Source organism: Athene cunicularia (genome assembly GCF_003259725.1).
Source record: "Athene cunicularia isolate RWA chromosome 5 unlocalized genomic scaffold, athCun1 chr5_part1, whole genome shotgun sequence".
In the NCBI taxonomy this organism is placed as follows: domain Eukaryota; kingdom Metazoa; phylum Chordata; class Aves; order Strigiformes; family Strigidae; genus Athene; species Athene cunicularia.
Genome location: NW_020799101.1, coordinates 40,592,480 through 40,619,573, shown reverse-complemented (window position 1 = coordinate 40,619,573; position 27,094 = coordinate 40,592,480). Strand labels below are relative to the sequence as shown.

Below are 27,094 nucleotides of genomic sequence, written 5' to 3'. Positions count from 1 at the left end.
AGTTTTGCCCCATCCACATGCTTTCTGTAAGAATCATACAAGCTAAGAACATCAAGTCAAGAGACCTGTGTGAGTTGTGGTTTGATTATATTTTCAGTCACTCCCAGAGTTTACAGTGAGCAATGTTCCTAAGTTCTGAAGGTATACAAATGATGTACATAAAGCACAACAATAGAAGTACTAACGCCAGGGGTATAATTAGATCAAATGCCTGAGGTATCATTAGATTGGAGGACATACAGAGTGGCATTTCAGGGAACTGGTAAAAACCGACTCCCAGATGAATTTCCTGGGCCACAAGGGAAGGTGGACCTTGTGAGAACACTACAGTCTCTAAATCTGCTTGGAGTTGTTTGGTTTTGATGTTCATAATTGGTATAAATCATATAATAGATTGGAATTTTTTGCCAAACAGGCCACGTATTTAGGGACCTTTCATTGCGATGTATCAATCATACAGAATAATCAAAGGTAAATTAGAATTTCAAGCATTCTAAAATACTGTATCATTCAGGGTATTTCCAGTTCTCATAAGACCGGTCATGTTAAATGATATTGATAGCTTCTGGTTAAGGAGGGCCTCTGCAGACCCAGCCCTAAGCACATGCTGAACATGCAGGCAAAACAGACTTTTCTGTCTACTTTTGTATTCAACCTTCTTTAACTCTTTATCTCGCTCTCCTTATGGCTCGTAAAGGTGTGCCGTGGACCAGCCATTCACCTGCCAGTTTTGCAGAGGTCTCCTTGGGTTCCTCAGTCAGGAGAGACCTTGATCTGCCTTTTCTCACATTCTTGAAACCTCTGACCTGTGTATTCCTCTAATGAAAACCAACATGTTCAGCCAAAAAAGCATCACTTTGCAATGAGTTACTTGAGTTACAGCTGAGGCCATTCACATCTTATCATTCAGGGCCGAGCACAACCTTGGCCAAGCTCGGGTGTGAGGGAGACCCGAGGAAGTCAATCTCCTGTTGGTTGAGCAACTGCCTGCCGAAGGGCTTCCTCTACTCCTGTGGCAAATGCCATGTAGCAACGTCCAGAGGTGGACACTAGAAAGGTGGTAGTGTGACAAGGCCTGTATTTCTGAGTTTCAATGATCTCTTCTATCTACTCTATTGAAGGGACAGTTCCACTTTCCTGCCAAAACCTTGCGGGGCAATGTTATTCACTGCTTGATACCAGTCTGAAGTATTTAGGCATCTCGGGGTGCAGTGGACATCTTCCGTCAAGTCCAGACTCCAGCTCTGAAAGACATCACCTTGGAGATTTCCTTTCACACCGTTGTCAAGCTTCACAAAGTAAATGTACTTTCCCACCCCGGCTCTTCCCAAAGGACAGCTGCTCGAGACACTGACTGCACTAACCATAAGGAGTATAGATGTAGGCTGGAAGTGAGATGAAGAGTTCAGACTTGTTTGTGCCTTCATGTCTTGGGCACCCACCAGCCTTTAGCTGCAACAGATTTTCTTCCCTAGTACCTAACCCTTCTAGACAGCCATCATGTCCCCTCTGCATGTCTGTGTTGCTGGACTGAGCAAGCCAGTCTCCTCTGGTCTTCTCTGTAATATGCATTCTCTTTTCCTGTAATCGTCCTAACAGCACTCTTTGGGACTAGTTCTAGTTTCAGTTAAACTTTTTTAACATTGTTGACTGGAATTTTAGGGATTGTGCCCGATGAATGGTCCGCGGGGTCTTTTATACCTCTTTCTCTTCACATGGGAAACATGGCTTTTAGTGTACTTTGTGTGTGCATGTGTACGTTTGCAGTTTGTAGTTACCCAGGAATTAGATGGTTTTCCTTGGTTGCTTCCACTGGTGGCCTCTTTACTTATTTAAGGAAAGTAGTAATATTTGTTAGCCCCCAGAATCATGGCCTTGCCCTGCTTTTCCTCTGTAATATAGGCGTCAGGTGTTTAATTTTTCTCTGCTGCAGTGACTGCTTCAGACTGCTATGTGCGCTTGTGGCTGCCTTCTGCTTCAAATAGAAAGCTTCGGACCAAAACCATCAGGAATTCTGACAACCCTGTCTGGAATGAGACCTTCTACTTTAGGATCCAGAGAGAAGTTGAGGTATTGAAAAAAAAAAAAAAAAGGAAATGTCACCATTTTGAATAGCTGGGAATCCTCAGTTGACACTCTGTTGATCAGCTGTGCTAAATAACTTAAGAAAATGATTATGTAACAGAATTTGCAACTGTCTGGTTAGCATAAAATAGGAGACATAGGCAGTAGTGTTCCCCTCGGCTAGTTATAGACATTGGTGATGCAAATGCCTACATCTGAGCTAGTTCAGATTCACTTTGTTGTCACCTGAGAGAAATAAGCACTGCTGTAGCATCCTTCATTTGGGCTATTTTGGATGGTTAATTTAGGAAGAGCTTTCCCTCCACTGGTTGTAAGGGAAGGGTGGAGGAGTTGCTGCGATGTAGACAACAAATTTAATCCTACCCCAAGCTATGTAGTTAAGAGGACTTTGGGGATGAAGAAACTGAGTGTGTTCTTTGGGAAGGTTGTCAGTGTGGTGCAAAGCACTGACATCTTTTCTGTCTCAGGATAGTGGGAGCTCTCTGTTATAGGTAGTTGTCTTCTATTTCATGATAAGTTTCCCAAGGCTGGGTTTAAAGATGGTGTTCCACATTAACAAACTCTTGAAGGAGAGCACATGCTTCTTACCACTGTGCTAGTCAAGCATCTGCACAAGTCTATAACCATTTATTTTGTTTCTGTGCAATAGCAGCTCAATAACAGTTCTTACTTATTTTCTTCTACTACCAGAACGTTTTAGAATTGGCAGTGTGTGATGAAGATCCACTCACCAAAGATGACATGCAGTTCACAGTTCTTTTTAACATTGCTAGAATCAGACCCGGGGAGACACTCCGTGAGACATTTGCTTTGAAATCAGAGGTAAGGACTGAAAATACAGGGAGAGCTCAGCAAGACCTCATTGTCCACATTGGCTTCCATGTTAAGTGGGGTTTGGATCTGCGTAAACAGATATCCGTATATATCATTATCAATATATTAGCAAAACAGGTATCATTGTTCTGGATTTTTGTGAGTTCGTTAATCTCTTTTCACAGATTCAGAAAATGAAGCAGCTTCTCTCTCATGCCCACAGTGCCTGTGGGGGAAAAATATGTTAACAGGGAGCAGCTGGAAATAGTAATTTTTATCTTTTATAATACAAATAAATAACTTCCTTACCTTTCGGCTTTATTCTACTTTTGCCATGCTTAGAGGACGTTTCCTCTTAAATGTCAACTTTTTATTAAAAACATGAAGACGGTCCACTCACCACTTGAATTAAATGATTCTTTCAGCCTTCTCCTGTTGGTATTCATGCTGGGTTTCCTTCTAGGTGATTCAGATTTCTCTAGCCCATAGTAAAGGGACGCCTGTTCTACTAACATCACTGGTATTTTGTTAAGGAGCCCATGAAAAAGAATTGTCCAGAGAACAAAGCTGGGATAGGCCTGCGGGTTTGTCTGAGCTGTGGCTCATTGCCGGAAGGAGACAGTCCATACCCAAAAGAACAGCTGCTTCCCCAGTACTGAAAGCTGTTAACATGGATTTTGCCTGTGACTCTGCAGGCTGATGCCATGCACTTCTCAGCCAGGGGGTGAGTCACTGGAAATATAACGATTCAATAACCACCTCAGTCCAGGGTACTCTTGCCTACTTCATGTCAGCTGGGTGCAGTGTGAATGTGCTTTACATGGTTTGTACATGGAAATGACTCAGGCGTTAGCTGCATTTGTTGCTGGGCTTCAATCCTTTCCCCCCGTGCACACCATCTTTGCAAAAAGCCATTACATTTCTGTTTCAGTCAAGCTTTCCCTCTGTAACTGCATCTTTGGAAATATGTATAATTCTACATATCCCACAAAGGGAGGATATTAATCTTGCGTGCGTTTTGCAAGCCTGTGGTTTCCATTGCAATTTCAGCTTTGCAAAGAGGTAACACACACCTTTTTTGGTAACAGTAGCAGAAGAGATTTCAGCCATGGAAGTGGTTTTTACGTGTGTCTGTACTGCCAAATTTTTGCAGCCTCCAAGAATCCATATTTATTTTACCCTTTTCTTTTTAGACAGAGAGATGCATTAAGAAATGGGAAAGTCTAGAAGTGGAATTCTGGATGGAAAGAATGTGAGTAAAATTCCAAAGCTGAAAGGTATAGATCTGCCAGGGAGTAATAATATCTCAGAGAAAGAGGAACCTCATCCAGCTCTTCCTCCCAGCAGTGAGCCAAAATTACAGTTCCAAACTTTTTTTCAGCTGAACTTCCCCAGATAATTCTGCCTTTCAGTGTATTTCATATAAATCTTACTTTCCGTTTGACGTGTATATCTTGATCGTGGAAATGTAGTAACACTGGCATGATGTGACAAGATGTACAAGAGATGCATGTAAACTTAACAGACGTGCTCTTCATTATTAATATTACTGCTAATTGAACAATGCCTAGAACACTGTGGTGTTTCTGAAAGACTAAAAAAAATTGTCTTGCGTTATTATCATGATATATGCATGGAGTTATGCAGACAATATTAGAAAAGTCACCCATTAGGTGGTAGCTTAGTTAAACAGAAAAAACCCACACAAATTTAAGACCACCCCTCTCAAAGTGGTAATCAACATTGTCTGGAGAAGAACAAACCTCACAAGATGAACTTTCTTTCTCTTTTAAATGCTATCACAAGTTTGGTTGAAAGAAAACACCTAAACTACACGTTCTGGCATATTTGAGCTTAGCATTATGAAAATTAGGAACACAGTCCGGTCAAAACTGACTAACTGAATGATTAGAAGAAGGAACTGTTTTAAATAAGGCTTCTTATTCTTACACATGAAAATGTATTAAAAAAGTCACTGGTCTTCTCGGTTAGTTTCTCACACAGTGAAACTCAGGAAAATCCACTTTATTTATGAGAGATACTTTGATAGATGGTATAAGCATCTCTTGCAAACGTGGAAGCAGTCACAGGCAGATGTATAAAAAGGACAGACTGAGGTGCAGTGCTTGGAAACTGGACTGAGTAGATTCAGACTAGAAATAAGAGGAACATTTTTCACTATTCACGTTATAAGGCAAGTGGTGGATTCTCTGTCCTTGGAAGTCCAACCTACTTATTTACATTTAAATACATTCTACAGCTGAAAAAGAAGTTTTAAGGCTGGAATTGGTGCTTGGTAAAATACCCTGGACTTTGCAGAAAGTCAAATATTACATATTATATAACTTTAATGGTCCCTTCAGATGTATGAAAGCACTTATGGATGCGTGTCACATAATGATGTTGGAGTATTAGCCTTAATGAGAGATGCTGTTTGTAGACTCTATAGGTTACACATAGTACTGAATAACAACATCCACTCAGTGACAGACCTAGGTCTTACAAGGTAAAATGTCTGGGACAAAGACTTTCTATTATTTACGTCTGTGTTTTCCAGTCATAGACTAATTCTTATTTGCCGTTCATTTGTGATTGGTTGTAAATTATAATCTGGAACAGTCAGAAATGTCTTTCCTAATAAGTATTTGCAGAATACATTAATAGTAGTCTTTGCTTTCCCTAAGTCATATGGTCATTTTTTTAATAGTAGGACATGATTCCACATAGACCAATATGTCTTTGTTCTGCTGTATCTTAGCATATAGTTTTAAGCACTGGTATTTTTATGAGCTCTCCTGCCTTTCTTCTTGTTTGGTTACTACATTTTGGTTCATGTGCTTAGCACAGGTGATCAGGTATTATGCCTTTTGGAAAACAAATTGTGTTACTAACATAATTATATTCAATTTTAAGCAGGAAAGGTCATAAAACTACTATTAAAAAATAAAATACCAGAAACACAGCTTTTGTTCATTTGTTTTTTGATTCTGTCTTGGCAGTCCTGGCCCGCCGGAGCACCTCATTACCAATGATGTCCTAGTGGTAAGGTTCACATATGAATTTAGCTTGGAGTGACTTTTCTGTCATTTTGATTGTCTCCTCTTCCCCCCAGCCATCTGACATTTTATAGAGAGAACAGAATCTACCATGATAGATAAGAGCATGGTGTGCATTATAAAGTGAAAGATGTGGGATGATTCCCATTTGTTATGGCTTAACTGTTGCCGCTCTCCATGCAAAAATAGAAGCTGTGTTTCTTGAAGTCCTCAGATATTACAGATGTCAATATTTTGCCCAGCTGTGGTTTGTTAATGTTGCAGAACTCCATATCTGTTGGTGTTGAAAGTGAAAACTTCTTGTGTTTCATGTAATACAGTATGGCACTTGGCAGGAAAAACAAAGGTTATAAAAGGGATGAGTCTGTAGAAGGCAATAGTAAGTATTCAGTGTGTTATCTAATGTAACACTTTTTGGGAGAGGAGGTTTTCAATAAAGAGTTGTTTTAGTCATTGAAACGTAGAGTGCTCTTTTGGTATTAGTCAGCATGTAGTACATCACCCATCTCCTTGGGCTGGCCCAGCAGCTAAGGAGTACAAAGTACTTCATGCCAACCACTCCAAGCCTGCATATGATTTCCAGATGCTAGTGTTGAATACCCCTGAGGCAAAGTAACATATATTCTGTTCTTTCCCCCTCATTTTCTGTGTGAGGCATAAGAGCTGTAATGATTGGCATGTGTTGTTCCTGAAATGGTTTGGAAAACTGTTCTGGCATGAGTTATTAAATGTGAATTGGAATGACTCAGTTGGAGAGGAGGGTGGAATAAATCCACGATCTCCCTACATGAGGACCAACAAGAAGATGCCTTGTAGACTAATCACTGCCACAATAGACAGAAACTCATCATCAGGTGTTTTCCTCCACCCTTCCTAAATAACGATCGGATATATGTGTAGCAGTTTGGGCAGCTCTGTTGTACAGAGTTTCCTGATTTTGGGATAACTCGAATGGGTATAATAACCTCTGGCAATGCACCACTGCGTGGACAAGCTAGTTCTGAAGCAGTGTAACTGGGCTGCTGCCCTGGTATCATGAGCTCTGAATTGACTTTCGTGCAGCTGGATCGCTTCCAGCACTGAGACCAGTTTAGTTGGCTCTATGTTATCGGAAGTTGTGTCGGCATGGTGTTTCCTTATTTGCTGCAGATGTGGCATTTGCTGTCTTCATACTTTTCCACTCTTGTCTTTTACAGTCCCGTGAGGTTTGCTGCTTGGAAGTGCAAGTGGACATCAATGAAAGCAGGAAATACTTGAAAGGTATGCTGATTTCTCTGTGGAGCAAGAACACGACCAAATCATAGTCATTCAGACCCAGATGGAGGCACTTTAGGATACAGAGATGACTGAAAATATTCTGAAGACAATAAAATATAATGCAGTGAAAGTCCCTGAAACTGCCTCCAGCTGTAACACTGATCTCCGTGTCTTTTCCTTGAAACTATCAAGTTTGGACACAGTAAACTGCAGAAGTATGAGAGAGTGCTGACTCTGGGAGCACTCCAAACTATGGGGTACAGGCAGGAGTACCAGTTCCTGTGCTGTAGGAGACTTGCCAGTGTGACAGCTTACAGAGGAGTTACCACAGAGAATGGCTCCAACAGAAAGTTTGCCAACTTTGTGAGCTATTTTGCCTGAACAGCAGTATTATTCTCTAAACAAATCTGTTTTCGCTAGAGGGTAAAAATCTCGTGCTTACGGTGCCTGCATCTCATGAGGGAACACAGAAAACTACAGAGGACACAGATACTTTCTACTTCCACTGTGTGAAGTCTTGGGAGCCAGTTCTAAAAGTCAGGCTGCAGGTAATGGGCACTATACAATACCACTGTTCATACTGCTTGATTATTTCCAGTGTCACCAAAATGTAAAAAACCGTATTGCTTCTATTCTGTGAATAAAAACCGTTTTTTTTCTTCTCTGTAGAAGGTTTCTGATAAGGAAGATGACAATAGCAATTTAAGTGACACCTTAACAGTACCACTGAAATTTCTACCTGTTGGACATAAAGTGAAAGTAACCCTCCCTGTAAGACATGTAAGTGCATTTATATGATCTTCTGGAGAGAAGAGTGGAATAACCCTCAGTGTTTAACACCATAACATTTATCCAAAAAAATCAATTAGTAAGCCTGAGGGGAGAATTTTGTGCAAATACAATTTTCTGTGGAAAAAAAAAAGCTTAGTTTTCTCAGAGGAGTATCAGTTTTCCATTGATAAAATAAATAACTGGGAATTCATCCTGGCCAGCTTTAGACGCATTTCAGACCAACCTCTGCTGTCTTTACGCAGTTAGGAAATGTTCAATGCCCCTAGCAAGACTTTGGGATGCCCCACTGCTCTTTATCAAGCCTGGGTGGCTAGCTCAGTCTATATACCTAAGTTTTAGGTGGTTACAATTAGCTGAGTTGAATCTTACCCTCACAGAACAATTCTGTCACATTCTTCTATGTGTACAGTCATGATGGTAACTGGTGGAGAGATACAACTATAAGTTGCTTTAAAAGCAGTAGTAATGCTGCTGTGTGGCCAGATTAATCTTTTAATGATAGCCAGAAGTCCTTTCCCAGACCTTGCAGCAAATAAGAGGCAAAGATAGGAGGAGAAGAATTTCTCATCAGCCTTTCCTGTAAAGAGAAGGGAGAATGAATGGCTGTTCACTATGAGTGATTCCCCACCCCTCTGTTGGGATTCTTCTTTACCTCCAGTAGCTTTTTGGAAGGATGCGTGACTTGTGTTTCCTCTTTATCACTGTCTTTATCTGGCTGCTGTCCTCCGTCCTCAACAATAGGAGGGTGGCAATGTGATACTGCTGCTGGGTTAGAATGGTTCGTGGAGGTGTGTTCACAGTGAGGCAGAACTCTAGTTTCACAGCCCGTTCATCTAGCCACTTGGACTACTCCTGCCTCTTTTGCTTCTCTGTAGAACTTTTGGTGTGTAGTTGCTTTCATTCTCCATCCCACTACAGTTTTCCAAAAAAACCTGTATACAGGGTGGTATTGGTGTAGTGGTGGGGGCATTCCAGGAGGCTCTGAAAATCTGGATTTCAAAACTTTTCTTTCTCCCAGTCATCCACATTGTGCTCTCATTTCTTTGTTTACAGAACGTGCCACTGCAGCTGTACCTCCAACTAAATGATTGGTAAGAGAACTGTTTTTTTTCTCTAAAGGTTTTATTGCCCTTTGAACTGTGAATTCTAGACCAGAGTATCCTTTATTTAGATACAAGGAATGCACAAGACTAGGGGCAAAATGTAACAATAGTTAAGTCATTAAAGAGTCACCACAACAGATCAAAGTTAAATGTCCTTGGGGTAAAAGAGTCACACCAAGATGCAAAAAAAAAAAAAAAAAAAAAAAAAAAAAAAAAAATTTCAAACAGTGAGGAACTTAGTCACTGAGTGTCCTTTGTGTCAAAGAACCAAAAACTGAGATTGGAAGCTCCTTCAAAAGGGATACAGAAGCGGGAAGAAGTCAGAGGGTAAAGGGGATGTGAAATAAGCAAAACATCCAGAGTCCATACATTATTCAAACCACACAGGTATTCTTAAGAAAATAGGTTTGTGGCTCGGGTGATATCAATAGAAAGAAGTACAAGCTAGAGAAGATGAAATGTTACACAGTAAAATAAGGAGACAGACAACAAATAAACCAAAATCATCTCAATAGCTTACTATCTGAATATCTTTTTCACTGTATTGTGTTTGTATGAATTAATGGTACAAAACCCCATGGAAGACCTTGTTAAGTTCAAGTCACCCCTTGCTCAGAAATTAGATGAAGCAGAAATAGAAAGGATTCACCTTACAAAGCTACTGACACAAAAAACTTTTTTTTTTTCCTTCGTATTTGCTATACTTAGTTTGTAGCAAACCTTACACTGAAACATCAGAAAATATAGAGACCATGTAGAAGCAAACCAGTTGATTTCTTTGAAACTGGGAGCAGCATTACTGTCTCTAAGACTGAACAATGAATCATGATTTTTTTATGTTATTTAGTAGACTGCAGTTGCTGAAAATAGATCTATATACATTTTAAACACCAATCCTGTACCTCTGGATTTATTTATGTTTCAGCACAGAAAAACTAGATGTGCGCTTAGGGTATGATCTGTGCCGAGAAGAGCAAGAATTCCTGCAAAAAAGGAAGAGAGTGGTTGCCAGTGCCCTGAAAAGGGTTCTTCATCTGGAAAGGGATCTACATGGACACGAGGTCTGTGAGTTGGATTCCAAGCATGGGGCGTGGGTCTATTGAATTAGGATTGGCACAAGTCCCCACAAAATTTCTAGTAGTTTTTGCATGTTGATGACAAAGCCATTGGCAGCAGAGCAGAAGTTCTCAGTGTGGCATACCCCATACTCATCTAAAAATTCAGCTCAGCTATTCATGCCTCCATTCTTTTAAATGGGTCAAAGTCCCAAGGACATAGTATACCACTCTTCAAAGCCAGAGTTTCCAACAGTGTGATGCAGTGGGCCAGCAAGGAGGCACTGGTACGTTGTGTTAGACACAGCCTAGCCAGACAACCCAAACCAAGCAGGAAACAAGAGTATTTGAAATTCACCTCACATCAGTATTTATGAAATCACTGTATTGTCCCTTCTTTAGGCTTACTTTTTTTTTTTTTTCAGAACACTCTTCACAAAAAGTCAAAATTCTTTCCAGTGCAGAAAAAACATTTTATGACAAGCTCCATCTGAAATATGTTTTGTTGCCAAGATCCAGAGTGAATTTTTAAGTGAACATTTATTTTCTTGCTGGAATTAAATTTGTTGAATGGATGCTGTCCAAAGATTAATTTTGTTTGCTTAATATATTTTTATGAACTCTGCTTAGGACTTCCTTGAATCTGTCTTAATTACATTTATTGCAATTTTTGTTAGTTATAATAAAATAATATCATTATCTGTTATTAATCATTGCAATTCCAATTATAAAGAACAAGGGGAGGAAGTAAAGTATAAAACACTGCATATTCAAACTCATCCAAGCTTTGGTGTTAAGGGAACCCACTGAGTATCTGGAGGTTAATTTAAAGAAGGTACTGGTAAAGTCTGGCTGAATGTTGAATCAATTTAATTGTCCTCCAGTGAAGTCTGCTGAGAAAATTAAATGAGCTGTAATTAGGCTTTTCCAAGTAGGCAAGTGAGTAACTTTTTGAAGATAATACTTATGTTTTGAACAGGTCCCGGTAATAGCTGTTATGGCAACAGGCGGAGGCCTCAGAGCAATGTCAGCTATGTTTGGCCACCTCTTAGCTCTTCAGAAGCTAAATCTCTTGGACTGTGTTACCTATCTCACCGGGGCTTCTGGCTCAACATGGTGTGTATAGAAAATGAGATTTATATTTGGAATGAATGTGACACTGTGTTTCCACACAGTGACAGAGATGCACCTCTTCTGAAGTTTTACATTGTTGATAAGTGAACATAATTCCCTGGTAAAGCTATTATTGTTGGCTCTCGATCATAACTTCAGTTTAGGCTTGCTGCTTCTCTTCTTTGATGAAAATGGTTGGGTAAATACAGTAATTTTCCAAACCCATGCAAATAAATGGATGATTTTCTCACATTTCTGTTCTTTAGGACCCTAGCAGACCTGTATGAGCACGCCGACTGGTCACAGAAGTCTCTGGAGGGGCCACTTAAGGCAGTAAAAGAACAAGTGACAAAATGCAAACTCAATCTTATGTCTATAGAGCATCTGAAGTACTATCATAAGGAACTCGCTGAAAGGGCAAAAGCAGGACACGTGTCATCTTTTACAACTCTGTGGTCACTTGTTCAGGAAATGTTCTTACATGAACGGGTATGTACATGGTCCTGCCACACACCTGCGGAACATCCACTCATGTTCTTTAGAGCTTTACTCTCTGAGGGCATGACGTAACTGTGTGGAACAAATCCAAAGTGGCTGAGGCATCCCAGTTTGATTTGTAAACAATGACAGAGGATCTCGAAACCAGGATTTTCCAGGGTAGCTAATGGTTTGAAGGTGCCTCTGTACTAGGATTCCCAACAGCCAGCAACTTCAGTAGGGAAATTTTCAGAAAGGATTGTGTAATCCCCCCTGAAAAGTCAGGTCTTTTAAAATCCCTTTCTAGTTGGACACTTTAGAGCTAGAGTGTCTTCATGTGAACCATCAGTCTCAGCCTTAGTAAAGATCTGTGGGATGCAGGTAATCAAGGCACTTAGATATTAATGAAGAGGTTACTAGGTATCAAAGAGACAACCATGATGGAAAATGCAGGAACATGAAGGAAGCGGTCTCTCAAAAATGAGACTCACAGATTCCTCTGGGTTGTAAAACATCTGTTTTCTATCTGTACTTGGGTAGATTCTGTCCGTGTTTTTGCCTTATGTTCTTCCAGAGGTTTACTGTGATTTTTGTATCTCTTTGATTAGCCAAGAAAGTACAAACTCACAGACCAGCGCAGGGCATTGGAGCATGGACAAAACCCATTGCCTTTCTATGCAGTCCTCAATGTGAAAGAGGAAAAGTTCAGTACTTTCAAATTTAGAGGTAAGTATTCCTAGAGTTTCTTCTGACTCCGAGTAGGGACTAAGAGAATTTGGAGAAGGGTGCACTGTGTGTGGAGAATAAAAGGGGAATACATCTGTTGCTTGCCCTGACTCAGCATTCCTCTTTTAATCAAACGTTTGTCTTTTTTTGATAACTGCTGTGTGTTGATTAGAAAGAGCAGATCTGCTTGGATAATATCCTTAGGCACATACAGGGCATTTTTGAAGATCTGGGCTGAAGTTCTAGTTTTACCACAGACATTGTGAATGAGTGTGGGCAAATCGCACGGTCTTTTTCTGCCTCAGTTCCACACCTCTAAAAAGGCCTTGACGGTTCCTTAGTTTGTAGAGGTGCTGTGAAACGTAATTCTCACTTCCCTAAATACTGCACTGATGGGGGTATGAAAATGGGGTATGATTGCTATGATAGGTGTGATAAGACCCTTTTAAAATGGATACAGGCTACATTCAACAAAAGGTATTAAAATGAGCAGGTACTGGAAAGAAAAAACACAGTTAGCACTTACATTTGGTTAGGTTTATAGCTACCGTTCTACTGCAACACCTGTGTGGGACAGCTTGAGTCAGGAAACTGCACAGCCATGCCTACACTGTGATACTTTCTAGTTTGGAGGTAATGATGTGTTTTTAGGCTGCCTTGTTATATCATGTAGACTGACAGGTTTGGGTTAGCAGAGGTTTCATGCCAGTCATTCCTTGCAGGTTGGATCACACTTGCATATTGTACATTTGATGCTCTTGATTTAGAGAGTCAAGTGGGATCCCAGAATATTTAGATAGAAATATATATCCAGCCTTCCGAAGCTAATGTTAGACTCCTTCTGAGGTGAAAAAGCTAGTTCCTTTTGAATGCAGATCATCTCTAAGTCTGTACAGAAATAGACAGTGTCGTTTGCAATCCAAAGCTACTGATAGTACAGAGCTGCTGAGATAAGCAAGATCCATGGAGCTTGTGGATAACTTTACCCACAGAGGAAGGTTTTTCTTCCTTATTTTTATTAAATTAAACATGCCATCTGTCAATTCTTTTGTAGAGTGGGCAGAGTTCTCTCCTTATGAGGTGGCCATACCAAAATACGGAGCCTCCATTCGTTCAGAATATTTTGACAGTGAGTTCTTCATGGGAAGGAGAGTGAAGAAGCTGCCAGAATCTCGGATCTGCTATCTGGAAGGTGACCTAGCAGCACAATATAATTAATCACAGCATGGTAGAAAGCATGGTACTAGCTAGTCGCTGATCTGTGTACAACAATCCTTGCCAGCAGGTCTCCTCTAGGTCTTGATTCAATGGGCTTTTTACCCCTTTTGTACACTTCTGCTCTTCATAAAGCTTCTTTCCTCCTGTCCTCCCTTTTAACCTGGGCGGATCTGGGAAAGTTACAGCATGGTTCCCCTTCCATTTTCTGAACGACACAAGAAGGTGGGGAAGGCAAGTTGATGAAGCAATAAGCCTTTCTTCCCTGACCAGTCATCAACTCTTCAACTTCATCAGCTATATTCCTAGACAATGCATTGCTGGGGTAGAATTGGAGGGAGCTGAAAATAAAATATAAATCATGTAGAACAATCCACAAAGGTGAGAACCACCTGAGCTTTGTGGGTTGAGAATGGTGTCAGTAATCTTCCCTGACCATAAGGATAAAGGAAGTCCTTTTAACTCCCAACAACTGCTTTGACTGGCGGTTCTGCCTCTCAAGGCGAAGAAATGTGGAAAAGCAGCTAGTCAGAGGAATCCATCTGCCCCAGGAAGATTTTAAACCCTAGTCAGAATTTTAGCTTTTGATACCAAAACCAAGGGTCCAATGGAGACAAAAATCATATTTCTCTCACTGTGAAGTCTGCTAGAGATTCAATTAGTGAGTACCTGGCATGGGGCTTAATGACAAAAGATAGTTATTTTTTTTCCAAAAGCAGACTCACATATGGAGCCAATTCTATTTCGATCCTGGACCAGATGAACTCACAGAAACAAAACATGCCTGAAAGGAAAAAATGGGTCTTAGAACAATTTAAAGAGTAAATCCATTTAAGGAAGGGCCTTATGCTTACATGGCTTCACCATGCTTTCAACGCCTGCTTTCTCTCCCAAGTACACAGTAAACACGCTAAAACACTGTTGGGGTGACCAACACCTCTTACTTTGTTACTCTGTACGGTACAGTGAATGGTCTGTGTGTAGCTACCTCTTGAGAAAGAGCACTGTAGTACTGACACCATTATGTTTGAACTCTTTGAGACTGACTGCGTAAGCTGTTCATGACAGGGTCAGTTCGTGTGGGCCAGGAGTATACAGCATGGACACCTGTAATAGGCATCAGTTAACGTGTGGTGGTGCCGTGTTTTTCCCATGTGGTTTGACTCGCAGGTCTTTGGACAAACATCTTTACTAGGAATTTGCTCGATGGCTTGTACTGGTCCTCAAATTCAAATGAATTCTGGGAACGATGGGCCCAAGATATGGTAGATATAGGTAAGTTTCAAAACCAGAATTTGTTTTTGACCAGACAGTGCTCCCTAATCAGGAGAGGATAAAGAAAGATGTATTATTGCTACTGTCTGTGAATAATCTCTCACATGTCCTCCCTGAACTGCTGCACTTTGTGTTGCCTCACTGTGGATCTTCCAGCATGATTTTCACCTGTTTCAGAATGATCGCTATGTGATTATTTTTTTTTTTTATTTTATTTTATTTTATTTTATTTTATTTTATTTTATTTTATTTTATTTTATTTATTTTATTTTCTACCCAGAGGCAAAATTCATGCTAGTTACAAATGTTTTCAATTTAAAACTTGCTCATGGTCTGTTAAATGACTCCTCCCATAACTGCAAATGAGAAGGATGGCGTTTACTTGCAGCAAAAGTACAAAGCCAGTGTGTCATTTGAACGAGTAGAAGACAAAAGCTGTGCTTGCTTTAAACAAAACCAAATATCTCTTTGTTTAAATGGGATTGGTCATGTACATATGTTTTCAAGCAGACTGCAAGAAACAGGGAGAGGAGGGACCCACAGGAAGACAGCAAGGGCAGCTAGTCAGTAAAGGTGCCCGGCAGAACAGATTGCTGATGGTTTTTCTCACAGTTTCTTCTCTATTTCAGAAAAACATTCACCTGAGGAGGATGTCACTACCATCGAGCCTCCATCTTGTTTGTCAGGGAAATTGTATGAAATGTTTCAGGACATTATGACCAAGCGTCCACTACTGGGAAAGTCTCATAATTTCCTGAGAGGCTTAGAATTTCATAAGGATTATAGCCATCAGAAAAAATTTATTGAATGGAAAGGTAACTGCAACAAAGAGTTAGCTGCAGTGTGCAGGTAACATCTCAGATTTATTATTTTTTTTTTTTAGACTTTGGAAATCTCACATTTAGAGATACTTTCTCAGAGTTTGGAAATCTGCTGAGATGGAACTATGTTTATGGTGTCTGTTTCTTTAGGGTAACAGATTAAAATGAACAAGTCCACAGGCCACTCTTTCACCTCCTGAAGATATCTGTAATTTGTGCCAAGGCATGCTCTTCTACAGGAAGTTTGTCACTCTGCATAGGTACAAGTAATCAAAAGATCCAGAAAGGGCAGAATCTTTTGAGGTCAAGAAAGAAGGGTAACACCGGAAGCATAAAATAGCAGGTTATTATGTGGATCAGATGAAGGAAAGGACTGGCTGCATGCATGTGGTTGCCCATATGTGTGGTATTTCTGCCTGATGATTTATCCAACCAGACAGCTCTCTTTAACCCTTCAGGAACAGAAATACCAAGATCCAACAACAGAAAGTGTAGACTTGATGTATGAATCGAACAACATTTTTCCATGGCCTGTGCTCTGCAGGCAGGCAAAGTAAACAGTCAAAATAGTTTAAGCTCAAAACCTACAAAACAATCTGTAAAATGATAGCAAGATGATGGAACTGAGGTTTTGTGCATCACAAACCTTTCTGTAATCCCAGGGTCCTCATTTAGTCCATGAGCAGGTAGCAGTGTGGGAGGACCCCACATTATTAAGGTTAATCTGACTTCATCAAGAAAATACGTGTTCTCTGAGTCCTTCTCTTTGGCAACTTGTGTTTTCGCTCCCTTGTTTCATGCAAGTTACGACAATTTTTGTCCCTGGCTGGCTGCCATTGCTACATGGTTTGCTGACAATGGCAAGAGATGGTGAAGCTGTTTTGTAGATTAAGGCCGAGCCCACAGTGTGCTAAGTGCTTTCAAAATGTTCAGTAAGCAAAAGTCTGTGTCCTTAAAGAGTCTGCTCTAAAAAAAAAAACAAGTGGGAGAATGAGAAAACAAGTAGCATAAGAAGGGTGGGTGAGAGAAGGAGCAAGAAAGTATCTTAAGAAGGTGGATGAAGGATAAAATTGTCAGTCAGTAAACGTTAAAAAAATTTTTTTCCTTACGTTTGCTGGCTAGCAGTTTTGTAAAGGCAAATGGGTAGAAGCAGATTTCAAGGAGGATTTGGAGGAAGAGAGCACTGGATACTAAAGACTACCTCAGGGTAGATATTCTACAAATAAAGTAAAATAAGTGGAAAGCATGAAGTCAGGAGTGGGAAAAGGGAGGCTGAAAGTCTAGAGTGGGAAAAGCTAGCAGATTTTGTATCCTCTTCTGGCTGCCTGCAAGAGACCAAGCAAAACCAAGGTATGGCTCCATCTCTAGGAGCAAGAGGAGATGCCAGTTCTGTGGGCAGAAATTATAGTCTCGTTGTAGGTGAAGTGTCCAAAATATAGCTGTGTTTTAAAGGCTTCCCCGCGGATCAGGTTATCTGACACATTCAAACAAGACTTAGTCATGTGAGAAGCCTGATTTTCAATGTGAGAAATTTGAGAACTTGCAGTCTGAAGATAGTGTAATGCATCCACAGTAGCATCCATGCTTTTAAGGGAATTCCTGAGACAGGACTTCTTTAAAGTCCCTTTTTGGGTGTGGGATGGAAGAAGACTCTCCCAAAGAAATGCCTACTTCTAATTCACATACCCAGCCATGAGTAAATGCTGCACACTTCCACCTCTGTGATAAGAAAATGGGGGCAATGGAATTTCAACTAAAAATATTCGCCAGGCTAAGTAAAACTAAAAACTAAAAAACTAAAAGCTCTTTTTTTTTTTTTTTTCTGTGAGGGACTGCAAGCAAATGTCTCTCATGACAGCAGAATCTATGAATTCCCAGCAGCCATGAATACTAAAATAAGCAAATAATTTTGTAAAGACCTGACAGTGAGGGAATGGAAAAAATATGAGTTATTACTTCAAGCTGCTGTCAAACATTCCAGGCTATGGAACAAGCTAGAGTTATTCCGCATGGTTTAAATCAACACTACAGAATGAGGCCAAGGAGGCAGAGAGATCAGAAGTTAAATGCTGGAACTTACCTGCACTATTTCTATGATCAACAGTTTTAAAATACCTAAGCACAAATGATTTAAGGCTCAAGGGTTCTGCTCTGGGCTTTGCTACCTCATTTTGGAAACTTGAGGAACACTCTTAAACCACTATTTTGATATTTAAAACCATGGCAAAATATTTCTTATTCTGTGGGACTGGAAATGGTACCAGGGGAACAATAGTGGACTTGCTGTCTACAGGGCAGGCTGGTGGGGTTGCTAGCAGAGAAATAAGAGTTATCTATCAGAAACTGGCATTAGATCTCGACAGTTGGTATAATCCCCTTTTGGCTCCTTTGTGAAGTTTAATTAATTGGAGCAATATTTTATGCTGTGTGCATGATGTGGAATTTTTTTGCTGCATGGCTAAGATAATTTATAGGGAGATCACTGAAAGCAGGTTGAAGTCAGGAGAGGAGTCTAATCCTGAGAATGCAAAAATCAAAAAAAGAGCAATGCAAAAATGCAGTGATGTACTGCATTTGTTAGATTTGTTTCTACAGTGTGAAACTGGGTGGTTTTTTTTTTTTGATTTTTCCCAGTTCTTAGGGGGAAAAAAAAAAATCTAAAGTCTATATTCTGTGAAAAAATCACTCCCCAGAGCAGTGTGTGTCTTGCCTGTCCTCTGCCTGGCTGCCTCACGGCCTGCCTTTGTGAGTGTGCCATGGGGAGTGTGGTAACAGGTGCTCAGACGTGCAGTTCGGAGGGTGGGCTCCCGCGGCCACGTCGGTGGGCTCGCGTCATGGAGGGAGGGGAGCCTGGTCTGCAGGGAAACCGAGGGGCTGCCCTTAAATGTAGCACAGACAGAATTACTGACTCCTCCTTTCCTACCAATGCACCACTAACTACATTCAAAATGTTTTTCAGACACTGTGCTGGACTCTTTCCCTAACAGTCTGACACCGCTGCAGAAATATCTTTGCCTGATAGATGTTGGCTATTTCATCAACACCAGCGGTGCAGCACTTTTCAAACCAGAGAGGAATGTAGATGTTATTATCTCACTCGATTATGGTTTGGGGAATGTGTTCAAGGTGAGAAGATTAACATGCTCTGCTCCTTGCAGCCCTGGTAAAACTCTTCTTGTGTTATTAAAACTTTAAAGTGTCTAAATCTTGATTATATACTCAAAAACCAGTCGCCATATTTTGGAGGAGGGAAAGAAAATTCCTTCAAGACCAGAACCTTAGAAACCGTTAGGATCTTCTCTGTAGTGGATTGCAGCATACACTTGCTAGGATCCTCAGGGAGCTGCAGTAACAGTTGGTTGCTGGAGACATGACCTTGATCTTTCCTGGTCTGTCCTCATGACAAATTGTAAGTGTGGCTTTTGGTCATTCCCTGTAGCTGTAAGAAACATTATAGGGTGATAAGAGGCATCTTCTGACTTGAGGTGGGTGGTGGCAGAAAGTAGGGCTATACTGGGGCTACTTTGGACTACACATTCATTGCAGAGTAATTCTAGGGACTGAATTAAGTTGCCATTGTATTGCTATGATACCTCAGTAAACCTGATTCTTGTCTTACTGTTAGCTTTAAAGCAATGACATTCTGTGTCCACAGCAATTAGAGATGACATACAAATATTGCAAGATACAAAATATCCCATTCCCCAAAGTGGAGCTAAGTAAAGAAGAAGAGAAGAACCCAAAGGAATGTTATGTGTTTTTGGATGCAGAGGACCCCAGAGCCCCCATAGTAATCCATTTCCCCCTGGTGAATGACACCTTTAAGGAATTCAAGGAGCCTGGTAAGTTGAGTCAACAAAACTATACTTTCTAGTTGAGTTTAGGCCATTTGTCTTTCCACAGCACAGATCTTATTTGTCCTCTCTAGCAAGAATTTTAAGCAAGGGCACAGCCTTCTTGTGCGTGAGATCATCCTGTCTCCTACCCATCATGGTCACACACATATATTTGCCTCTTCTGCTGGGCACTGGTTGCTTCTCCCATACTCTCAAGCCTTTGTGCCAACCACCATCTAGATGGAGAAAATTAGCAAGTCTCTCCAGCAATAATCAGAATGATGTTTGTGGTCCAAGAGTCAGAGCAGAAGGAACGGGCACAGGGCTGCTAACAGCTGGGTCGAGTAATTCTGTTGAGAACATGTTCAGAAAAATAAATAGTAGGAGGTGGATGGGATGCAGTGTTTAGTTGGCATAAGGGTAAGAAGCAGAAAAGTTCCTGATTGTCCTACCTTGGTACAAGTATTGTGGGAGGTGACTTCTTTTACTAAAAGACAGTGAATAGAAAGGGCTGCCAGAAAATCTGTTAGTCTGCGGTGTACACAAAGGACAGCCTGTATTAGCTCACAGAGAAGGGCTTTGTCCTGCTAAAGAGCTCTGCATGTGAGTTTGGCAGCCCTGTGCACATGATTAACAGACAGCAAGCCCCTAAGTTTTCCAGGTAACACAGCTCAAATCCTTCCTCCCTTTCTCCAGGGAATTCAAAGACAGACGTGGCTTTGCTGTGGGGACATACACAGGCCCTGGGCAGTGGGGTCTGACCCTCAGGTGTTGGCTATGAGTGCAGGCATGAAGCAGCAAAGGCCACGTTAGAACAAGAGACCCTCAGTATAGACTAGGTTTTCCCAACAGCTTGTGGGATACTCTGCAAAAATCAGACAGGTGGTATGTTGTTGGTGCCTCTGCTGTTTGACTTCCTTGACCTGAGAACCTCCTCTGTGTTGGAACACAGCAACAAACCCTGAGGTATCTCACACACCACCTTTTGAGTTATCAGGCCATGGGGAACTTCTGCTCTCCCGCACTACTTCTCAGCACAGCAAACAGAGCATTCACTCTCTCCTTCCAGCTTTACCCAAAATTAACTTGTGGTGCTGGGACTGCAGCAAAATGGATGCCTCTGAGGGCACATTTGGGGAAGGTTATGAACAGCAGGAAAACAGGTTAAGTAAAGCTCCTTTTCTGCCATGATGTTCACCAATGCTCAGAGAATATGTTCAGTAAGAGTCGCACCAACAAAATCACATTTTGAAACTCTATGAATGAACAGAGGAATAGCCACTAGAGGGAACGAGGCTTCTTGGGTGGAGGCTGGAGATGGTCCAAATGGCAATGTGTAGTGAGTACAGCCATTGAGCAGGGGCTAGCAGGTAAAACAGATTAGTGTTTAGAGTCTCTCTCTCTCTCTCAATGAAAGATTGATGAGATTATGCAGAACAAAGCAGCTGCTGCAGCTTCTCAGTGCTCCAGGCCCAAATTCGTGAGCTGTGGTGCTCACCTGCATGTCTCTGAGCAGCTGGTGATTCATCAATCAAGCTGACAGCCAGCAACTGATGTGGGTGGTTGGGGGAGGAGGGACCTTGGCAACCTGCTTGAGTGGATTTCAGGTTTAACAGTGGAGCTTTTCATTTCTAGATGGCTGAGAGACACCTTGTGGAATGTAGGTACTTATTTTTCTTGCTTTTAACGATGTAAACTCTAGGAAAGAGAATCAGCTTGTGAAGTACCCACTTACTATGCAACTACGGACTGTGCTTTTGTGGGCTTGAGGCAGATGCATCTGTATCTGGATGTGGATAGCACAGATAATACAGCTCTGAATATTGGGAGGCTCACTGAAGCAAAACTTGGACAATTTTAATTCAGCCACTTCTAGTGACAGCCTGTGCCCAGCACCCTGAGGTCACACTGCCCAGAAACCACTAGGTTTGACGAAAACTCTCAAGCAAAATCCATGTGTCGCTTTCATGTGGTTCTAGTAGACATCGTAAGGAATATCTCAGCAGCCTGTGGCCCTGCTGATGGTCATTTCACAACACATTTGTGGTTTAGGCATATTTGGTTCAGACTGTAAGGAAATAGGTAAAAAATGAAGAAAAAATGTAACTAAATATTTTATAGAGTCATAAATGTGAGGCTGCTGAAGACCCTGGTGGAGGTAAGTAGGGTGTCCTTTAAAGCAAAAAGATTGACCTAACAGGGAGGATGGATGTTGGCAACTCCAAGAGGTTGGGTTAGCCTGAGGCTGAGCTGAAGGAGCTGAAGGATGAGAGGCTGATGTGGGGTGCTCTGTTCCCCCTGCAATTCCACACTCTGCAACAGGCAATCCTGCGTGGTTATCGTCACAAGGCCGCCTTGTACATACGAGGTTGCCCACTCGCTCTAGCTGGCAGCTATGCTCTTGTCACTGCTAATCGAGGTTTGATCGTGGATTTTGGAAGTTGTTCCAGGTGTGTGGCTTATCTGAGAGTCAGACTTACAGGGTCTGGGAAAGGATGTGGACCCAGGGGCACCCTGCCCAGGAATGACTGTCTGCACGGGCAGGATGAGGGGAAGGTAACGATTCCTGCCAGCCCTGCTGAGGGATTTCCAGGTCTGAGCTTCAGCAGGAGGGGGAAGCAGGAGCGGCTGGGAAAGCTGACCAGGAATGGCTCTTTCAAGCTGGGGATGTGTGCAGTCTTTCCTGGATCTTTCACTGTTTTTAACAGTGGATTCTGCTAAGTAGATCAGTCCCCTTCAACAGCACATGTTTTGTGCTCCAGATTCAGCTCACTGTGATGGCTTTTGTCTTTCTCTGCAGGGGTAAAGCGCTGTCTCTCAGAGATGGAAGAAGGCAAAGTAAACCTGGAGAACACCTGCTCACCCTATTACCTCATTAGGCTAATCTACTCCTCTGAAAATTTTGACAAACTCGTGAACCTGAGCAAATACAACATCCTCAATAACAAAGACCTGCTCCTCCAGGCAATCCAAAGTGCAGTAGAACGGAGGAGAAGTGTCAGGACTGGGAATTTCCCCAGCCACTCTAGAGCTGGATACCCCTAGGCTGGATTTTTGCACTGTTCCCCACTGAAGGCTACAATAGTCACATTGCAACACATTACAGTCACGTTATAACATGTCACAGTCACATTACAACACATCACAGTGTTAATTATTTGCAGGAAACTGAGGAAACCTGTACATTTCTCATCTTGCCTTGTTCAAGTTCCTAGCTTTCAAAAGGGTTTATTTAATCTCCTTCCCCTAAGTTTTCAGACCACAAGAGCCTCACACTGTGGTCTTGTTAAGAAATTAGGGTCCTGGTTAGCAGAGACCCTCCAGGATCTCCCTGCTGTTATAGAATATGGTGGTGGTCATAGTGATAGTTCTTTGTACTCACCTGTCCCCTCAATCCTGAGCCCATTGTCGGTGTCTTTTCAATGCTTTGTTACAAACCAAGTCCTGGCCATTTGCATTCAGTAATGTCCAGATTTTCAGACAGGCTGAGCAACTAGAATTTGCACTGAATTGGTGGGCTCAGCTTTGAAGTCGGGCCAAAGAGTCATGTATATCTGTGAACAACGGCCAAACTGCAACGTGGACAACTGCATTCTGTCTGGCCGATTCCCCTTGCTGATTTAGAAATTATTCCTTTTTTCCATTCCCCTGCAAGAGTTTGGCACAGAAACACTGCTCCAGACTGCCATGAGGGGGGCAGTTACATTTCAAGGAGAGAGGATATCAGCTGCAAAGCACGAGTATGGTTCTTCTGAGCGTTGGCTGGAGGAAAAATTCTGCATAAATTAATAATATTGATTTATACAGGTAATGCCTTTATGCATTAAAATGTCAAGAGACTGAAACAAGTTTTTGATACCAGAAACTCAAGGGGAATAATTACCATAGACTCAGGTACATTTAATTTAATAATCATGACCAAGACATAAGCTGGTGCTCCTTACATTTGTAACTTGAGTGTAGGATAACATAACTCACTAACAGAGTGCATAGCCATTGTATTTTCACACCCATAAGATTTTTTCCGTTTACAGTCTTCTGTCCCTGACATCATAGGCAAGGTATTTTTAATAGGTGCTATACTAAAATAGATCACAAATTAAAAAAAAAAAAAAAAAAGGAAATTTTTTGTCACACCTTCTTGCTGGAGGAAAATATTTGGAAAAATCTCACCTGGTTTTCATTTGCTTTGGAGAGCAGTGAGAGACTTTGCTTTGAACTAGGAGCTTAGAACATCTTTATAGCCCTCCACCATATTAACAAGATGGTGGGGAAGGATGCTGACAAACACAAAACAGAGCTCCACACAAGTCAGAGAAGTTTTCAGACTTCCTAGCACTGAAGGATTTGGACTGGCTTCTGGCTTGTTTAATCCAAACACAGCATATTCAACGGGCTCTCCAAGGAAAATCTTACACATTTCTTCTGTGTTGGACATTTACTTGATACCTAGGATTCATTTTACCTGAAATCCAGAGTTAGACAGAAAAAGAGAAACAGGACTCTGCCTTTTTTGTATATGCAGACAGTATTCAAACTCAGAGGGAAAGCACTTAACAAAAGCCTTCATTGCCTGAACCCTGCGTCCACTAAATGCTTCTGTGGCTGCCAGCAATGGCAATGCATGAGCCTCAGCAACATTCCTTGTCCAATGCTCATTTACTGAGCTAAGGAATACCATGAAAACCTGAGGAGTCTTAACAGCTGGAATGCAACTGCACAACTAAATTCAGACCATGAGATGATAAGAACTAACCAGATACCGGCTGCAAGAAAAAATACAGTGAGCCATGCTGAGTTGAGAAGTGAGATGGCAGCAGGGGGCTCTCTCAGAAGAGAGACTCCCACCAGGAGGATCTGTCACCTTGGCGTAGGAGAGCAGCGTGTCCTGGCGCAGTATGCCATGGTGCAGGTGGATGCACCTACAAGCACATGTGGCTGTGTGCAGGCACATGCACATGTTGTGCACTGTTTTCCTCCTCCTCTGGCTGGTCCTGTAAAGAAACCTCTTCCTATAACCTGCTCGCACAGAACAAAAACTGATTCCAGCATGACTGTGAAGAGGCTGCATGCTCCTACATCCCGTGGCCTGGTGCACCCTGATTCACCCGGGCTCCAGCGCTTGGCCCCACAGCCAGTCTGTGTTTGACCCCTGCTCGCCTCGGCCGGGCAGTGGGAGCAGGGAGGGTGGACAAGGAGTGATGCCATTGTGCTGCCTCTCTCCATGGCCTCACTGTGCTGGGGCACGTGGGGCATCAAATTATGCTCACGGCTTCCAGCATTATGCTATTACACAGGAGGTACAAAAGGCTGAGCTGGAGGAAGGTGCTGGGGGCTGAACAGCTCATGGGGAGTCCCCAAAATAGCAGCCAATAGCGGGTTTTCTGGTGCAGTGGTTCAAGGACTCAGTCAGGAACGCTGGTGTTCTCCACAACAGACTGGGATTTTTTTTTGACACAAACCCAATATCAAGCTGAAGCTGGAGGACTTGGCCTTCAGGAGCAGATATTCAGGGTGGCCTCTGCTGAAATACAGCAGGTTTGTCAGGAAGAAGACCACCAATGTTGTTATGTAATTGCATTTTATTTACATATTGTCCATATTGTAAATAGGAACAGTGTTTTACCTCATCTACCTAATTTAAACGTTCTGCTGCTGCAATAAGTTATCCCTGTTTTGTTCATGGACTGCAGTGAGTGATCCATAACCCCTGTGACCCTTGGCAGCACAAAGTGAGTGAGGCAGCTCAGCCACGCTGAGAAAATTGTCTCTCTCTCTCTCTCTCTCTCTCTCTAAATGCTCCACAGATTGATAACTGGGGCGTTTGGTGCATTCATAGTGCTGCTAATGCAAAACAGAAATGCCCACTAAAATGTGAAAGAGCCAAAAACCCCACAGGGTTTTCGGATAACCCACAGTCAGTGGAGGATAACTTTTCCGAGGGATTGTTAAACCCTGTTACAGAGTGAAGGAGGTAGCTGTGGGTTGGGAGGGTGGCGTGACTCTCATTTTACCATGAGAACTGTCATCCACAGTTGTGTCAACACTTACAGTAGGGCCAGGGACTGCTGTTTAATCTTTCAGGCCAGCGGCACAGACATGTATGTGCCCCTTGATTTCCTTGGTGCCCCATGTGGTACCCCTGAGCCTTAAACAACAGTATTTTTTTTTAAATGCATTTTTGCATTTCAGAGTCTGAAATTATCTGAGGTCTGTATCATTGCCCATCAGAGTGGGATGGGGGTTTTTTGTTGTTTGTTTGTTTTGGTCGGTTTTTTAGCATGACATTGAGGGAGTATGTTGCTGGCCTGATGGTGTGGCAGGAGGACCTGGAGGGCATCCATGAGGGCAATGGCTGCTGGAGGACTCTGCAGTATGGAGGGGCCCCCACCTGGCACAGTCCTATCCGTGCAGCTTGTTGGGAAGTGGTGGCTGGCACATGCTGTCCCCCAAAGCACACCTTGGCTCTGCTTCAGAGCATGATAATTTGCACAGCCCCAAACCCACAAAACTACAGTGCACAGCTTGCAGTGCCGTACGGCTCATCAGTGACCCGCACTCAGGTCTGCTCCTTGGCCCTTGTTTCCTTTAGTGTGCACGTGGAGTCTAAGGAAATGCCGTGTGTTTGTTCCCCAAAGGTCATGTGTTTGTTCCTTGTCCCCAGCCCTGCCTGGCCTTGTGCCACATGCTGTCAAATGGCTGTTTGGGCAGAGTGCATGAAAAGCAAAGCAGGCGCTGAGAGGTGAAAGCTGTCTCTGCGTCTTACCATGAAGAGGTGTGTGTGTGTGAAAAGGCACGTGGCATGCTTGTATACAAGGCCTTACTGTTCTGGCGTTATGTTTGCTTAACCACCACAGATGAATGCATGTGTGCAAGAAACTCATTCAAAATACACCCCAGCTCACCGCTCTGAGATGAACATTTTGGTGGAAGCCCCCCACAAAAACAGAGCTTGCTGTCTGCTGCCAAACACAAAGGAAACAAAAGTTTGTTCTTATAACTGTTAGCTACTCTTCAGAAAAATTGCTTGCTGTGTCTTTTAACTATTTAATAAGATATTAAAAATAAAATATTGCAAAGGAGCACCAGACCCATGAAAGTCTTTATGCGCTTAAACACAAGACTACATTTTCCTCTGTTGTGTTAGCACTACTTATGCTAGATGCCTGTTGAGCATTTTGTAAGGTATTTACTGGTTTCAAGATTGGGTGGAAAAATCAGAGAGAAGATATTTTGGTTTATGAAGGCCTTGAAAGCCTGGAAAAAAAATGGAACAGAATCTACCTCCTCTGGTAAAACCCTCAGTGAAATGGCACAAGGCTATCCTGAGGAAGGCAGCCGTACTGAGCCACAGCCAAGGCACAGCTTTATTTTGCCTCTCGGTGATTTGGTGTATACACAAGTCTGCCTTTTACTGAACTTTGCTGTTATCAATTAAACAGTGAGTTAAAACACCCAAGTTTAAAAAGA

The 27,094-nt window shown here is 42.1% G+C and overlaps 1 protein-coding gene across 2 annotated transcripts; it reads left to right on the top strand.

Annotated features, from left to right (window-relative positions):
- Nucleotides 1-27,094, top strand: LOC113480746 (cytosolic phospholipase A2 beta-like). Of its 2 annotated transcripts, XM_026849859.1 has the most exons (20): nucleotides 1-69; nucleotides 1,122-1,298; nucleotides 1,934-2,070; nucleotides 2,776-2,907; nucleotides 4,092-4,150; nucleotides 5,898-5,940; nucleotides 7,151-7,214; nucleotides 7,632-7,759; nucleotides 7,881-7,991; nucleotides 9,057-9,094; nucleotides 10,032-10,167; nucleotides 11,141-11,277; nucleotides 11,541-11,763; nucleotides 12,360-12,477; nucleotides 13,532-13,669; nucleotides 14,863-14,967; nucleotides 15,597-15,782; nucleotides 18,748-18,914; nucleotides 19,444-19,630; nucleotides 22,425-27,094. In XM_026849859.1, exons 1-20 carry the CDS (start codon nucleotides 18-20, stop codon nucleotides 22,667-22,669), a joined length of 2,583 nt encoding a protein of 860 aa, XP_026705660.1. In that variant the 5' UTR covers nucleotides 1-17; the 3' UTR covers nucleotides 22,670-27,094. The 2 variants fall into 2 exon arrangements, with proteins under 2 accessions (XP_026705660.1, XP_026705661.1); XM_026849860.1 differs by lacking the exon at nucleotides 1,122-1,298 and having other exon boundaries at nucleotides 11-69.

Excerpts from the sequence above, each read along its gene's own strand:
- LOC113480746 (XM_026849859.1), top strand. The coding sequence starts at position 18 with ATGCTTTCTGTAAGAATCATACAAGCTAAGAACATCAAGTCAAGAGAC. Across the intron at positions 2,071-2,775 it reads GGATCCAGAGAGAAGTTGAG|AACGTTTTAGAATTGGCAGT; the intron begins GTATTGAAAAAA and ends TTCTACTACCAG. Across the intron at positions 14,968-15,596 it reads CCAAGATATGGTAGATATAG|AAAAACATTCACCTGAGGAG; the intron begins GTAAGTTTCAAA and ends TCTCTATTTCAG.